The sequence below is a fragment of the Notolabrus celidotus genome, chromosome 14 (genome assembly GCF_009762535.1).
Source record: "Notolabrus celidotus isolate fNotCel1 chromosome 14, fNotCel1.pri, whole genome shotgun sequence".
In the NCBI taxonomy this organism is placed as follows: domain Eukaryota; kingdom Metazoa; phylum Chordata; class Actinopteri; order Labriformes; family Labridae; genus Notolabrus; species Notolabrus celidotus.
In genome coordinates, this window is record NC_048285.1 from 6,922,322 (window position 1) to 6,938,323 (window position 16,002).

The 16,002-nt window shown below is 42.3% G+C and overlaps 1 protein-coding gene and 1 long non-coding RNA gene across 4 annotated transcripts in view; one reads left to right on the forward strand and one right to left on the reverse strand.

The window, feature by feature from the left end:
* Positions 1–13,372, forward strand: part of LOC117825150 — a 31,113-nt gene extending 17,741 nt beyond the window's left edge. Inside the window, exons 3-5 of the long non-coding RNA XR_004633789.1 lie at positions 10,041–10,444; positions 11,105–11,957; positions 13,080–13,372. This is a non-coding gene — a long non-coding RNA (uncharacterized LOC117825150). The remainder of the gene's footprint in view (positions 1–10,040; positions 10,445–11,104; positions 11,958–13,079) is intronic.
* Positions 5,651–16,002, reverse strand: part of epha4l (eph receptor A4, like) — a 57,134-nt gene continuing 46,782 nt past the window's right edge. For 2 of the 3 annotated variants that reach the window (XM_034700826.1, XM_034700825.1), the window contains exons 12-18: positions 14,745–14,806; positions 13,954–14,163; positions 13,679–13,828; positions 13,073–13,269; positions 11,083–11,241; positions 8,935–10,176; positions 5,651–7,204 (exon numbers count right to left, since the gene is read on the reverse strand). In XM_034700826.1, coding sequence (XP_034556717.1) covers positions 9,969–10,176; positions 11,083–11,241; positions 13,073–13,269; positions 13,679–13,828; positions 13,954–14,163; positions 14,745–14,806 — 986 coding nt within the window. In that variant the 3' untranslated portion in view covers positions 5,651–7,204; positions 8,935–9,968. The remainder of the gene's footprint in view (positions 7,205–8,934; positions 10,177–11,082; positions 11,242–13,072; positions 13,270–13,678; positions 13,829–13,953; positions 14,164–14,744; positions 14,807–16,002) is intronic. The other variant, XM_034700828.1, reaches the window with a different exon arrangement.

Here is a 16,002-nt window from a genome sequence, read left to right on the forward strand (position 1 = left end):
CAGTGTCCACATACTCAGTATCAACCTTGGACAGTACTGTTTCCTCTGCAAAGAAAACTGTTTAAATGAGGAATTTTTTTTTACCATATTTTATGTGGATTTCTTATCAGTGTTAATAGCATAGTCAGTTGAAGCAATAAATTACTCAGTGTGTGCTATATTGATTGAAAAAGCTGAGTTCCCCTGCTTGGAAGCCTTGCTGGCAGTGCAAACGTTCTGGGACTCATCGCCCGTGAGCAGTCGGGGACCTGTTCCGCTGCATTGCCTTGGCCGATAAGTCTGTTTGAAATGGTTATGGCTGACTATCCAAGTCAGCCAAAACATGATTGTTCATTTAATCCTGTCCCAAAATGCATCATATTCCATTAAATCCAAAGCACTCGTCTTTAGGGATACCATCTTTGCTTGCTGTTGAAAGGTTCCTTGTTTGCAATACAAAAAAAAAAAGACAAGGACTAGAAATCCAAGCCTTATTATCTGGGACACCAACATCAAATGACAAAACATGAAGAACAACAGATTACAGTTGAGCTGAGCTTAACCCCAGTTATACAGAGGACACCCTTACCCCATTCAGGCTTTCTTAATAATCACCTGGCTGTGCTAAATACTTGATTCTGATTGGTCAAAACCTTGTAACCTAAACAGCAAGAGTAACAACAGGGACAGCCAAATTATGTATGTCATATCAAATCTACCAGCTAAAAGAAGGGTGGTCAAGACCCCAATGACTTGTCTCACCCTGTCCTGATTCTATTTTGCATAACCATCTGCTCATCACGTTACTCCTCACTTGTAGAGGAGATTGAACACTGGCGTGCAATCCATTTTAGGTCAGACACTTGTATTATGGTTTCCTACAATACACGGCTAGTATGCATCACACCTAGGGATGCACATTTTAAGTATTTTCCGTGATCGATTTTTGGAAATGTTAACGATCAATTATCGATTAATTGATAAAAAAAACATTATTATTCTTACGTCAAAAACAAGGCCAAATATGTTGTTTTCCCCCTAAATTATATTTTCTACAGCAACAAAATGCAAATAACTGATGGGATTGAATACGGGCACACGTTTGACACGCAGAATATCAACGATCAGGCTCATTAAAATATTCTCTGCGGACATAATCTTATAAAGTAAAGGCTCATAATACTAACAGAAAAGTACTTCAGACTTACAGTGTCCAGTTTTCTTTCTACTCGTTCTTATTGAGAAAAATAATCACGTGTATTCGGTCAGGTGTCAGCCAGGAGCGCAACCGGGTCATAATCAGTCCTGCTGGAGAAAAGCCCAGACGGCTCTGATGTTGCTGGTCTGTAAACGTAGCGTACCAGAATTTCCCACCTGTCTGTTGCCTTTGTATCCAAAGATGGGAAATATCCTGTTTAAAGCTGTCAACCAACGTGTTGTTGTTGGCAGCAGTTTTGTATTGATCCTCTTTTAAAAAGCGCACGTGGAGACCTGACGCACAGCCGCCAGCTGAGCGTCTCCGCTGTGCGCAACACCTTTAACAGCTGATTCACATCAAAACATGCTTTAAACTTTAAACACCTCCCTGATAGATGAGTGTAATATGAGACCACATGATGTTTGTTCCACGTGACAGAAAATTGATAACAAAAATCTGTGTTTCGAGTAATTTCTTAACAATCAATTAATCGATAATTGATTAATTGTGGTCATCCTTAATCACACCCCAAGTATTTCTTTGGAACAAGTTGTAGATCCGCAGTTTCACATCTGTGATAAATAAACTCACAAATTACCCAAACACTGGATGGTCTTCCTCCACCATCTGTGCTTGATTTCTACCTGTAAAAAGGATAATGGGCTGTAAAACCTGGAAGACCATTTTCTTGGGCAGTCTCCCACAGAGGCTGAGGTAAAAAGAGAGGCTTTGTTGACAGAGGTGTTGGATTGTGCTGATTATATTAAGACAGCACCAGCATTCCAGCCCAATCCTGGACACTGCCTGAACTTTCAACATGACTTGGCTTACTTTGGTTTGCCAAGTCCAGCAGCCAACTCTTCTTTCCATGTGACCTCCCTAACACTGTGTGTCTGGGTTTCTTCCTCTCACTTTGCTTTTTTCTCGCCTGCTTCTTGCTTGCAGTGAGGGCAGAATTTAGCACCTTTCTTTGTCTATCGCCCCCACATCTGTTTCTGTTGGCCACGAGTGAAATCCTTTTCTCTTTTTTAGTTTTGCAGCTCTTGAAAATGTCACATTAGTCTGCCCGGCTTTTAGCCAGAGGATCCAGTGCTTTTGTTGAAACTGAAACATCTTTGGGATGAATAACTGGGGACATGGCGAAGTCGTTCGTGGCCCCAACTGGCAACCTTTGTGTACCCCTGACTTTTCAGCTACTGCCACCATGAGAATGACATTTGATGTTCAGGGTTTTTTTCATGAATTCCAACAAAGAAATAGTACTTTTCTTAAGTAAGTTTGTATTAGGCACTAATAATAGTGTCTTTTTATTCAAACTGTAGATATCATTATGACCTTTATTCCAAGCTATGTACTGTTGTGGACTAGATATACTTAAAAGGAACCCCGACTGTGGGGACTAATAGGCATAAATCTGCTTTAATGTTTGTCTCATACTAGAATGCTTTGTTAAATAGACATGATGAATTGTATTTTCTTTAAAGAGCAAAATTTGTGACACATATTCTAACCTACGGGCGCAGCCATTGTTTTACTAGCGCAATGCATGCTGGGTTGATGACGTGTAATGGTTGCGTCTTGCCGAGCCTCTGGTTTTCACCGTGTTTACTCGCTGGCTTTATGAAAACCATAATAATGCCACACTGTGCTGCGTTTGGGTGTAATTTCCAGTGGAAGGGAAACAAGGAGACTGATGTAAGTCCACACAGCTTTCCAAGAGACAAAAAGAGAAGAAAGAAGTGGGAAATTGCTTTTGGACGTACACAACTTCCGAAGGACCCGGGGCTATGTTCTCGCCCTTCACTCCAGATGCATTTCATGCATTTAGCCGACCCACGCTGGTGAAAGAGCTCACAGGTGCTGCTAGTTATTAACTAAAGCCAAATGCTGTGCTGTCAGTTTTCGTTCATAAACAGACAAAACGCCCAAGGGAAAAGGGTGAAGTCCGCTCGAGGAAACGCCATAGGCAGGAGACGCTGGATGTGCTCCTGCGGGGATGTCAACATCCCGCACCTGCAGATGTAGCCTCTGATGGCGCACCATCGGGCACGATCACGACGTCGACCTCTACCACGATCACGGAGGAAGCTGACGACGAGTCCCCCGATCAGTCAACACAGCAGTCCGTAAGTGTACAGTGTTCTCCAAATAAGAGTGATGTTGCAACTCAGACAGAAAAACACACATCTGATGCAGCGGCACAGTGGCCAGCTGATGCGCACCAGCTTATTACTCAAGACCATGTTTCTGCTGCTAATTGTGAAAATGAGCTGAAAAAACGGCTTCAGGAGGACAGTCAGTCTCTGGATCTTTTCCTCTCAGATGATGACTTATTCAGCGAGGGCAGTCAGCCACTGTACAGACAGTCTGATCTGGAATATAACATAAGTTCATCAGAGCCTTCACAGCACCCAGGAATCCCATGCTTCAGCTGACATGCATGACAAAAACAGACTGTTGCAACCAAATGACTTCACTACCCAAACATCATTGCGATGCAAAGAACAATGGCGACCTACGAGTGAATTTTTTTTTTCCAGTTTTATACAAACTAAGATATTTTGAGAGATTTTAGTATCGTTTTTATATAGCTGATACAAACATTTATTATATAGGAAAGTATGTTTTGGTAGCCGGGGTTCTTTTTAGCACACAAAAAAGGCCCACCTTGAAAAAAAATTGGATTCATGTCTATTAGATGATACATGAGACTAAAATGTAGACATCTCACTTTAAATATTTTAACCTGGTCACCCTACTGTCAAAACTAAACTAAACTACATTTGCTTGTGTTAATTTGGCCTCATAATTTCCAAATGCAGAGGGCATCCTGACCTCTATCTTAGATGTGCATGTTAAGTTGACTTTAATAATTAGTCATCACCACAATTACTTGTTTCATAAATTACTTTTCAAGATTTTTAGAATTGCAGGCCCCGAATGCTGTTTATGTGTTGTGTCTAAGCTGTAGTGAGTCCACAATGCAACAATGCTCTACAACTGGGATGTAAACAAGCACAGAACAATAGAGGGTATCTCACAGCGCAGCGTGGTTTCACAGTATTTTGATCAAGAGAACAGAGACAAAGTTGTATATACACTGTGTCAGGTTAAACTGGCATAAAACCACTCGACCAGAACAATGTGCAACTGGCACAAACATGTGGACGTTTTCTTGCAAGGGAAACCGAAAGATGACGTTAAACCTGTTTGACATTGTTTACCTGCAGGTAGGTCCTGTGTTTAGCCACGTTAAAAAAAGTTGTGCTCAATTTTGATTGTTTTCTGAGTGCTGTTGTACCTTAAGACAAGTTGGAAGTCGGAGTTTAATTTCCATTTAACCGACCAAATTTACTTGTTAGTACCTCATACAACCCACAATTCAATCTGTCTCTCCAAGAAATGTTCAAGGTTGTCTGAGGATAAATGAGGTGCTCCACTGATCAGTCCTCTTGTATCTTTACATGTACAAGATGGACTGGCACCAAGTGTTTTGCAACACTCATAGTTTCCAGACTTTTCTGTTCTAGTGCTGTTTCCAAGGCAAACATGAATTTTTCATGCTGGAAATAACCCTGGTGTATACATGCATGCTTTGTAATTGCATTATTATTTATTTATATAAATGTTTGGTGGTTGAAATACCATGCCAAGTTGTCAAAAATCTTAAAAACAAACGTTCTCAGTTGATCAAACTCAGCCTTGCTAATCTTCTTTCGTCTTCCCCGCTGCCCTTGCCAACAATCTGCGAGGGAGGCACACTTTCCCTTTGAGACGGATAAACATCTCCCACTGCAAACTTCAGAGCTGTAATGTATGCATGCCTAGTGCTGGTGATTTCTCTGAAAATGTGTAAAACACCATTTGGCTCAACATTTGCCGGAGCTCTGTTTCTAAAACTGTCCTTTCCCCCCCCAACCTCTCTCCTGGGCCATTATCAAAGACTCAGGACAATCAGCAATTTATCGCTGCTGGAAGTCTGCACAGGAAGCAGATGTTGTTCTGATTAAAGGCACACACACACACACACACATGCTCCATACCCTGCGCCAAGTGAGTGGCTTCAAGGCCTGACAGAGAGCCAAGTCTCAGAGTCCAGAGTCATGATATCTGCTGAGCATGTGCAGCAGAGGGAACAAACTGCCAACAGATAGGTCAGCTCTTTATTCTGTGTGTGTTTAGGTTACATGGAGTGACAGTGACAAAAAGAGAGGAAAAACAAGGCCAAGGAGCGGCTTGATGGGCTGCTTTGGCCTCTTTCTTTTGTTGCGTATAAGCCCTCCATTATTTGCAATCATGTAATGCAGTAATCAATGCAGGATAGTTAGGTAATGATCTCTCCTCTGCAGACTTAATGACGGCAATAAACTGGGAATATGCTGATAGCTTTTCCATCAGGCACTCCTGTGTGTGCGTGTGTGCGCAATGAGGTGTGTGCATGCGTGTGTGTATAAATGAGACATAAGAAGATCATCATATTGTTTCTACTTTATTAAGAATGCACTTTGGCACCCCTTTATTTTCTTCACTTTAGGCTATTATTTTACAAACTAGATATAAAAGGACATAAATAAATGACATAAGTTACATGTACCTAGAGCTCCTGAACAAAAACAAATAAAACAAAAGAAACAAGGCCAAAAAAAACATGATCATGTCAAAAAAATGTACAAAAAAGATTGAGAGAATGTTAGATCTACATGACTAGATCATATGGCATCGGAAGGCATACAATGACAAACATTAACTCTTGTGTTTTGTTAATTTTTTTCTTCTTTTTTCAAATCGTCCAACACTTAAGTAAAGGAAAAAGTATTTTACAGTACATTCTGGTTTCCTTCTCCTTCCCAACATGTCTTGCATATTTCCATACAGGTCCTTTTGTCCATAGATAAAACCCAAAAGAAGAACGCTTTGCCAAAAAAAGGAGAGAGCAGTACAGCTGTATTAAGGACGGAGGTGTTTCTGTATTATATGAAGCGTCACTTACAAGTTCAAAAACATTCACATAAGTATAGTTTAAAGAGATAAAAGATCAAAAAGGATATAGTCCATTGGGTTAAACCTGTAGCTGTATGATGTGCTCTGGAAAAATAAAAGTAATCAACAGTTTCCCTTCTTTAACACCTTTCCTTACACTTCAGATCCTTTACTTGTGTCATTTTAAACTGCTTCCATTTCCACATGAAGAGAGAGAGAGAGTTTCCACGATTCCTCCTCAACCTTTCAGGAGCTCGAAGAGTCCAAACTCAGGAGGCTTTTAGTCACACATGTCTGTGTTTCCAAAACCGTGTGTCCATTTGCAAGCCGCAGTCACTGCCAAAGCAGAAATGGGTTGCATTCCAGAAAGCGGTTTTATAAATGCTGTAACTGAGTAGAGTTCGCACGATCGGAGCGACTGACACGGCTGACGTTGTATTTTTTTAGAGGACTCAAAAGCAAAAATAGTCCAGGATTTTTTTTCTTTTTTTTATGTCAAAAACAAAACATCTCTGTTGTCCCCTCTTCCTCCACAGTGGCATGAAAACAGACACGATTACTGATAGTACTTCAAAGACGTTGTCACTCATACAGCTACTCACACACATACACACACTCGTGCACACACTTCATCACGTCCTCACGCTCAAATCAAACGTTTGTTACGTTACATGCAAACAGAACGAAACAATAAAAACAAAACAAAAAAAGTCACAAAATGAAGTGAAACTTGTCAAATTAAAGTACATTATCCGCTGGAGCAGGCCTTCTCGATTATATTACATTCTTCTTATCGTCTCTTTTTATGACGCTGTTCAATCATTCATTGGATTTCCAGTACATTGCTGAGTGGCCACAAGAACGTGGAGGTCGCAGGTTTGTCAAGGTGACATGTTGTTGCGACGGACGTCCCAGGCGCTTGTGGATGGGTTTGTCGTCTCAGTGTCAGAGGGGGGAAAGCAGGAGGAGGAAGACAAAAGAGGAGGCCGAGGAAGAATTCTGATCATGGCGAGCGGGGCTGGGATCCATCAGGATGGACGGCAGCAGCTGTGGAGAATGAAAAAGGGGGGAGGAAAAAAAAGAGAGGCTGCATCAGTCATGGTGGTTTTGAATGTAAACAATTTCTACTTGGCATGCAGGCCCGACCAACAATACTCTGCTCTCCAGCTCCAGCTCAATGGAACATTCGACTCATCTGCTAAACAAAATTGAAAGCCAAAGCTCGAGCATCCAGAGACTGCGAGCGGCCGCCCTGCAGGGAGAAAATATGGATTTCGTGGCAACGATGTATTAACTTGTGTGCACCACATGTTGTTGTGTTTATATAATATATGAAAGATGCCCTTGATTTATTGGCCCACGTTGAAAGCACACAAACAGACATTTAACTAGCCAGTGTATTAGATAAATACTGTGCAGATCCAACAGACGGTCAGGCCGCACTGCGTTTTCAAACTGAAATAAATCCTTTGTATGCTCTTCAACATTCCTCAAGCAGGAAATATGGATTAATTACGGCACAAGAACTCTAAATATTTATCCCAGCTTTTGTTTCATGCTCAGAAAAACTTGTAAAGCATTTTTGGGATCATTTGTTTAACATGAAGTTAATGGATTTATGCTGAAAGATTTATTGCTTTATGATGCTGGTAGGCCGCTTCTTTTTTTCAAGCTGAGTCCGCCAGCATTTATTTGAAATGGATAGACACAATATTAGGAAAACTACTCAATAAAGTCACATTTACACATGATAAATGGATAAAAGGAACACAAATTAATCCAAAGCTATTTCTTTCAAAACATTTACAAGATAAAGCAGCTTTAGTTTGAGGAGTTCGTGCACCTCTTAATAACTGATGAGAAAATAAACTTGTGTTTTTTTGTATTCAAGACTGTTTTGCAGAGATTTAATGAACAAAAAAAAGTAGTGAGATAATAATTAGTGGGCAGATTGAAGGGGGGGGGGGGGGTTAGTTACAGTGTTGGCAAATTAAAAGCTCTATAAACAACAAATCATTTCAACTTCATGGAGGTATCTTTATGGCATAACGGTGTGTTTGATGCTTCATTAGTTTTACTTTGTCTCACAGTACTGATTAAAAGGAACCTTAGTGATTAAAAGAAACCAAATAAGCAATACTGACACATAAATCGAAGTTCAGTTGTACCGAGTCCGACCATGCCAAAATAACATGGAGATATTTGTTGCAACATCTCTAATGCACATTTGAAGAATATATTGTCAAAAAACTAAAAAACTTGATGCCTCTGAATCCAAAAGAAGACAACAAAGCTCCACAATGAATGAAATAAACCAAAATACCAGCATTACTTCTTTAAAAGACCTTTCTGCTACCGTGGAAACCTATCAGTGAGCTGGCTCCAAACACAGACTCTCTAAAACACACTCTCCTTTATCTTGACAGTGTTTTAGAGCTCTGGCGGTCCCTGTTTGGCTGACTGGAAGTCAGCGGCTGATTAATTTTTCCCATTAACATGCCAGCAGCATGAGGCCCACAGACTGATCACAGACCAGCGGCTATTGATCCGCTGCGGCTGCCTGAGGTGGTGCGACCGGCTTGTTAATTAACACAATTTCTGGAGCTGAGGGGCCACTGATGAGAGACGGGGGGGACTAATGAATCTTTTGATACTCTGAGGCTGGACACAGCTCATATTAATCGCACATTATGATTATGAACAGAGGTTTAATCCAATATACTTATTTGTATTTTCTTAATATGTCAGAGATTAAAAAATATATCATTCATTCTCACCTTGATGATGGTTTCAGTAATCCTCTTCACATTGTCTTGTTTGTTTTCTTGGTGATGATGACATTGCTGATTCATTCTTCATCATGTTTCTCTGTTGCAGCCTTTTGTCCAAAAAAAGAAAACTTCTGTTCTTTAACTCCATCGGTGTAGCGTCCAGGTTATGAAGTCAGTGTAATTTCTGAGGAAGAGTTGGAGGTTCTTGCAGAAGCAGGGGGGCAGGGTCTCTTATTCACATGTGGGGCTGAATGGAAGAATCCAAATTGTGTTTATCTGAGGTGCAGTAGGGCATTTTTTTTCAGGGAAGACAAGGGAGTGGGAAAAATCCTCTGGAAGATCAAAGACATTCTCAGCAACATCCTGAGGGCAACAAAAGACAGCATTCTGGGAGAAGACACAAGGCCAGAACAGAGCCAAAAACACGAGAAGCTCCTCAAAATAAACCTCCTGTGAACCGCCATCTCTGCTCGGAATTCAACCCTCAACCTCTCAGAGAATCAGTGTTTATACACGACCCTCAGGATCCTCCATTTTGTCTGTGAGATATCAAACAGATCCAGCTGAGAGTGAACAATGGTGGCAGCAGTGGCGGCGGCCTGCGAGTCCCACAGAAACAACTCATGTACAATAAACATAGTCACAGGAAATCAAAAAAATCTGCTCCACGGATTATTCCAGAAAGAAAGTTCCAGAAACAACACTCTGCCCAACAAGAGGAAGAAAGGTATGGTTCCCTCCCTCCTTCGCTTTTCCTTCCAGACCATTAAAGGCACTCCAGATTGGCCTCTCGGAAGCACTTTTCCAGCCGTCCCTCCATCTATCCGTAAATGCTGCTCACACACAGAAGCGTCCCATCCTCCAAAACAACACAGAAAGGGCAAGGTAAAGGTCTGATTCAAAAAAAGTGCCATTTTCTCCACTTTTTTTCTTCTACATCAACGTCTTCTTTTCTTTTAAATCCAATTTAAAGTGCATGGATGAGGTAAACTATTTCTTCATAGTTTATTTGTCTCTTTTTTTATATTTAATCTTTTTTGTTATTTATTTTTTTCATAAGAAACGAAGTCGGTTTGAATCCTTTCTCCTTTTTCTTTGTTTAAATCTCTCAGACGGGAACCATTCTGCCTTGCATCTGTTGCATTTGGGAGAGCATTCCCTGGACACTGGTCAGGATCTTGTTCTGATGTGTTGCCAAGGTGATGCCTATGCGAGCCATGTCCCTGAAAAGGATGAAGAGATGAGGCCCTTTAGGATCGGGGACAACAAAAACAAAGACGTAGATCAACTCCACATGATGAATTTAACAGCCCTGCAGCCCGACAGCTTAACTGCTGAACAAGGACTTTCACTTGCCAACATAGCAATGCTAATGCTGTAATCTAAACAGATGAAATATATGTACATCAACATCACAGACAACTGGCAAACACTTTGGAACATTTTATACGTGTAGACTTTCCTTTAACTTTCCAAAGACATAACCTGTTGCACTAAAAGATGCTAAAGCTACCAGGTGAGCAAAACCACACATTTTTACATTTTTCTTTGTGTGTGAATAAGATCAAGACGTGATGCTAAGCATAACATGTAACAAGCCAGCCCTGCCTTCTTCCTCTGTCTCTAGTTTTTGTGCTAGCCTGAGCTCGGCTAAGCTAACTGGCTGCTTGGTGAAATACTGGTGTTACTGAACAGCATCTCAAAAAAGTACTGAGTCTTCCCTTTGTGGGTTTAACTTTGTTAAAGAGTGATTTCTATTTTCCATTCCACAGCAGCTGCTAAATTGAAGATTTCATTTCTTGTTTCTTATTTAATTCTTGAAAAAGTACAAGTCATAAATCAAGTACCAGCCAGGAACATTGTTCAATATGTAATTCCATAAAATGTTCTTAGAATTTCTCCTTCATTATTGAAGTAAATTGGCTTTACTTTCCAGTCTCATTTTCTTCATCATCCATAACGTGAGACAAACATCAACTTTAGATCTATTTATCTTTTTTATGCGATTACAGTTTTTGGTCGTTCATAAAGATCACAGCGTCTTAAAAGCTTTAGCTGAGACTCAAGTAAAGAGTCTGACTAGCCTGCACCATTTTCTTCTACTTTACTTCCTTTTTATCATTTTAATCCTTCCTTCCTTTCCTCTGTACTCACTCTTGTGTCATGTGGACCACAGCTTCTGGAGTGGTGTATCCAGCAGCGGTGAAGTTGTCGCAGTATCTCTCCATGCCGATGGCCTGCAGCCAGTCCTCCACTGTGCCCGCAGCTGATGACGCCTCAGGGCTCCCTGGCTCCAACAGCGTGGTGTTAGGCCTGGTGGGCGGAGGAAAGAACAGTCAGGACCGCATTTTATGCACTTAAGATTCTTAGTTTCCTCAGATTTGCAGTTAGTGTTTAAAGGGTCTGCACCATGATGTTGGCAACTGCCTGTGCAAAGAGGCGATAAAAGTTACATTCTGTTAAAGTGCTTTTGATTTAAAAGGTAATGATCCACTTTCTTTTACAGCCTAGAGCGCCACTGATTCATGACACAACAACAGCATGTGGGACTAAGAGTTTCCTGACTCCTGACGTAGATGCAGTGGTGTCAGAAGTATATGACACGTACACCTTGTGTGATGACAGAGCGCTTTCCGCAAGCTGTAAAATGCACCATGCAACATTTCGCTCTAGTTTTATCCTGTCAGCAGCTCTGTCAGATTCTGCTCTGTTCTGTGTCCCTGTGTTGTGAGTTCTACTTGCAAAACCCAGCCAAGGCAAACACGGTTCCTCCCGAGTGTGATGGACACAGTTAGTTAATCCTTATTTCACAAAAAACACACACCCCCGCCACACTTTGGTGAATTTTACCGCACACCAGAGTTTTATCACATTCAGATATTCATCAGCAGAATACGTCTCCCTTTTTCTCACATCCTTCTATTCCTTTTTTCCCCCAACCGTTCTTTCTGTTTCAGCAGCGCCGTGGGCCATGAAACATTTACACGGGGCCGGTGAGTCTGAGTCGGTGGCAGTGTCGTCTCGCTCTGGTGACTCTCTCACTCTCTTTATCGTTCTGTCTCCTTTAAAAGGGATGTTGAGTTAAACTGTGAGAACAGGATGTCAGACTCTTTAATAAGTCATCTCTACTCAGTAGGTGGAAAAGATTATGCATGGGGATCCCTTTTCACAGACGCACACCTCGCACAGACACACATTCCTCTTCTCCCCTTCCCTCTTGTAACTGTAAAAGCTGCATTTATATATTCTGCTCTGCTAATTACTCCACGAGGACTCTCTCTCACTGTGTCCCATTAGGTGAGCGTCTGCGAGTGTGTCCTGCTTGCATGTGCTCACACACTCATTAAAGTCAAACAGACTCCCACTGGCCTGCGTCGAGTCTGTAAACACACGTAGGTCATTCTTAACACGTTTAGCTGCTCAGAGTAATGGTGTCGGAGCCACGGGGTCATGTTTGTTTTTAACTCTGCGTTACATCGTAATTCTCCCCCCTGTTAGAGCGGCTACATTCCTGATTATACAGCACCATTAAAGCTAGTTTGCAGAGAAATACATTACAAAGGGTGTTTGTGCTGAAAAGAGACGCTCGTTGATGGTAGATAATGTTTAATGGTGAATGTAAACAGCAGTCAGAGGGGATCTGTGTCGGCGTGTGTTTGCTTTGGAGTGAGAGGTTAATCATTTTGCACAAATTCCATTGTGACTCAAAGAAGCTGCTTGTGTGTGTTTATGCTCACTGAACTTTGAACATGACATACCTGCAGGATGCAGTAGTCACATTAAGGTGACTGAAGCACAACTTCAGAGGCAAAGCTAAGAAAATCATGCACCATCCTGCACATTTGTGCAGATGTGTGCATGTAAGTTCTTAAGACTGTTGTAAAAGTAAATCATAAACTAACTTCTTATTCTGCTGATTCACAGCTGTTTTCTGTACCTGCAACTTCTTACATTAGGGTATAGTTTGAACCATTATTAAGAGCTTATTAATTTAAGAATCTTATGCATAAACTATACCATACAGCCAGTTTCTAGGCTAGGATTATTTTAAGCTTATTAACAGTAAGGTTTAAATCCCACTAAAATATGCAAATAAAATGTGAACTACACTCACATCTTAGTCTAATTTAATATTTCTTCTCACCTGACAGCAGTTTCTCCCCCGGTCCTCTTCAGCGTGTTGGGGTTGCGGATTAGTTTGTCCAGCATGTTGACGATCTGTCCGAACTTCGGCCGATCGGCTCTCTCCCTCTGCCAGCAGTCCAGCATGAGCTGGTGGAGTGCCACGGGGCAGTCCATGGGCGGGGGCAGCCGATAGCCCTCATCAATAGCCTTGATAACCTGGTCACAACATCAATGCAGCTGTAAGTTACTTTGTTCCTGACTGTTTGTCTGAAGCAGCTGTTGGCAGTAACAATAAATCTTGTCCTTTTTATTCTCCTGATTTATACCATCTTCATTTTTAATCACCTGACCTTTATGCAACAACATTTAGTTACACATCTATTTCATTTGTTCAGTATCATAGTTATTAGGAATGTGAATTTAATGTGTAATCTGAATGATTTACTGCTGTTGTGTTATCATCCATGTGGGTAATTTAATCATGTAACAAAGTTAAAATTATGAGATATTTTTATAAATTGTTCCCCCCACACACGCAACTGGGAGTTATCATTTGAGCTCTTATATTACTCCCTAATGCAACATTCATGATCGCCTGCACATCATTTAATTCCTTCAGACTTACGTCTTGGTTGCTCATGTCCCAGTATGGTCTCTCGCCGTATGACATCACCTCCCACATGACGATCCCGTAGCTCCACACATCGCTGGCCGAGGTGAACTTTCTGTAAGCGATGGCCTCCGGGGCCGTCCAGCGGATGGGAATCTTCCCACCCTGAAATTGGAAAAGGGGCTGATTAATGAAAGCTGACAAAGCCGACAAGTAAGGTGACACACAGACAGACCACTTGCTGTCTCAGGCACATGCTCACTCACACGCAAACACGCACACACACTCACCCTGGTAGTGTATGCAGCCTCAGGGTCGTCTTCCAATACCCGGGACATGCCGAAGTCGGACACCTTGCACACCAGGTTGCTGTTGACCAGGATGTTGCGAGCCGCCAGGTCACGGTGAACGTAGCTCATGTCTGAGAGGTACTTCATACCGGATGCAATTCCGCGGAGGATGCCAACGAGCTGGATGACTGTGAAGCGACCATCGTTCTTCTGCAGAAAAAAAGACAACTGGTTCAAAAACTTGTATTCATCTCAACTTGTGGACATCTCAGCCTTTAAGGAATGTGTTTCATTGCAAATATTTCACACTCAGACGATCACAATAATTACTTTCAGCATCATTGCTGCTCGATCATACATAAAAGACTGTCTTTCTTTTAATCAGTTGAGGGTAACACAATCTACTATGCTTTATCTGCTTACACATACCACTCAATGATGACTTGTCAATTTTCAAAAGTATTTACACCGAGTCTTCTTTCATTCTTATCTCCTTTCTCTAAAACTGTGCTGTAAATTATCTGGAAAATGCCTCGAACCATCATCCAAAAGCAGAAGTTCAGTGAACCCTTAAGTTAAAACCTGTGCCAGCCAATCACCTTGTCAGAAAAACAGTAAGTCGATCAAGGGGAGGAGTAAGATTAGGGCGAATGTTTGTGAATGAACACTTGTAATTTCGGGGGGATGACATTTCAGAGATAAGATGGGATCAGCACGCTTCAGTTGTATCGCACACTCACACACACACACACACATGCACACATATGTGCAGACAGCAACGCATGACTGACCCTCAGGAATGCATCCAGCGATCCGTTTTCCATGTACTCGGTGATAATCATCACTGGCTTACCTAGAAAGAGAGACAGAGGAAGAGAGTGAGAGAATGAAAGGCAGATGATTATGGTGGTAAACGATGCACATCACAGCCCGACACAGCAGGGGGGTCTCAGGGGAACGTGTTTGTCTGTGTGTGTGTGTGTGTCTGTGTGTGTTAGACCATCCATCTCTGTCCCGTAGTGATTTAATTAGCTCAGTGTTACGGTTGCCCTGACGTCTCTCGTCTTTCCTGCACATGCAAAGGCATCTCCACTGAAACAAAACACTACCACACACACACACACCAGCCTGTCTTTATGCAAATATGTACTGACGTTGGCCGCATTATCCAAAGTGTCATCACAGTCCACCTCCCAGAATCCCTCTGACTCCCTATTTATGTCACTCACTGTCCCTTTGCCCTTTTTCTCCTCTGCCAATTTTGGACGCATCTGTCACTCTCCTGTTAGCCCCTCTATGTTGCTCTCTTCTTTCCTCCTCTCTAAATACTCTCCCCTCACTCTCTTTTCCCCTCCGCTCTGACCACTGCCACTCCTCTCTGGCCTTTTTCACCCCATCCCTCTGTCATCCCCTCTCCAACTCTCATAGGGGATCGTCTGTGTCTTTATCTGAGCCGGGGCAGGCGATGGGGAGGGTGGACATTCCCTGGTGGGTCTCTTTCTGTCTTTGTCTCATAGGATGAGGGGGAGGATAGTGGGCATGAGGAAAGGAGAGAAGGGAGAGAAGAGGAGGGGAAAAAAAAGAGGGCAGGGTGGCTTGTTTCTGTCTCAAATGGCATCAAGCTGGTGCGTAATCAGCCATGGCGGCAACACATGCTGAAAAAGTGAAACTGTAAATTCCTCCTAGAACAGCACTGGTTGATTTCAAGTGGTTCTGTTAAGGTGGACTTACAAGCTCATTGCGTTTAGGAAAAGTGCTGACTTAAAGCTGAAGTCTTGTGGGAAGGTTGTGTGAAAACTCTCATGCTCTCCAGCAAAATGCCTACAGCATCAGAGCGCTGGCTGAGCAGTTGGCAGCTGAGGTCTGGAAGGTGAAGTTCCTCCACTCCACAGCAGGCCTTTAGCCATGCCAAGAGGCCGTCAGTCACCGCCTTACCCGCCGCGTGATTGGCACTCCATTAATTATGGGGCGCTCCGGCGATGCCCCAAAAAGAGGAAGTGAAGTTAAAGTTGGGGGAGAGCAGGGGGCCCTCTTTGTCAGCCATCTTTG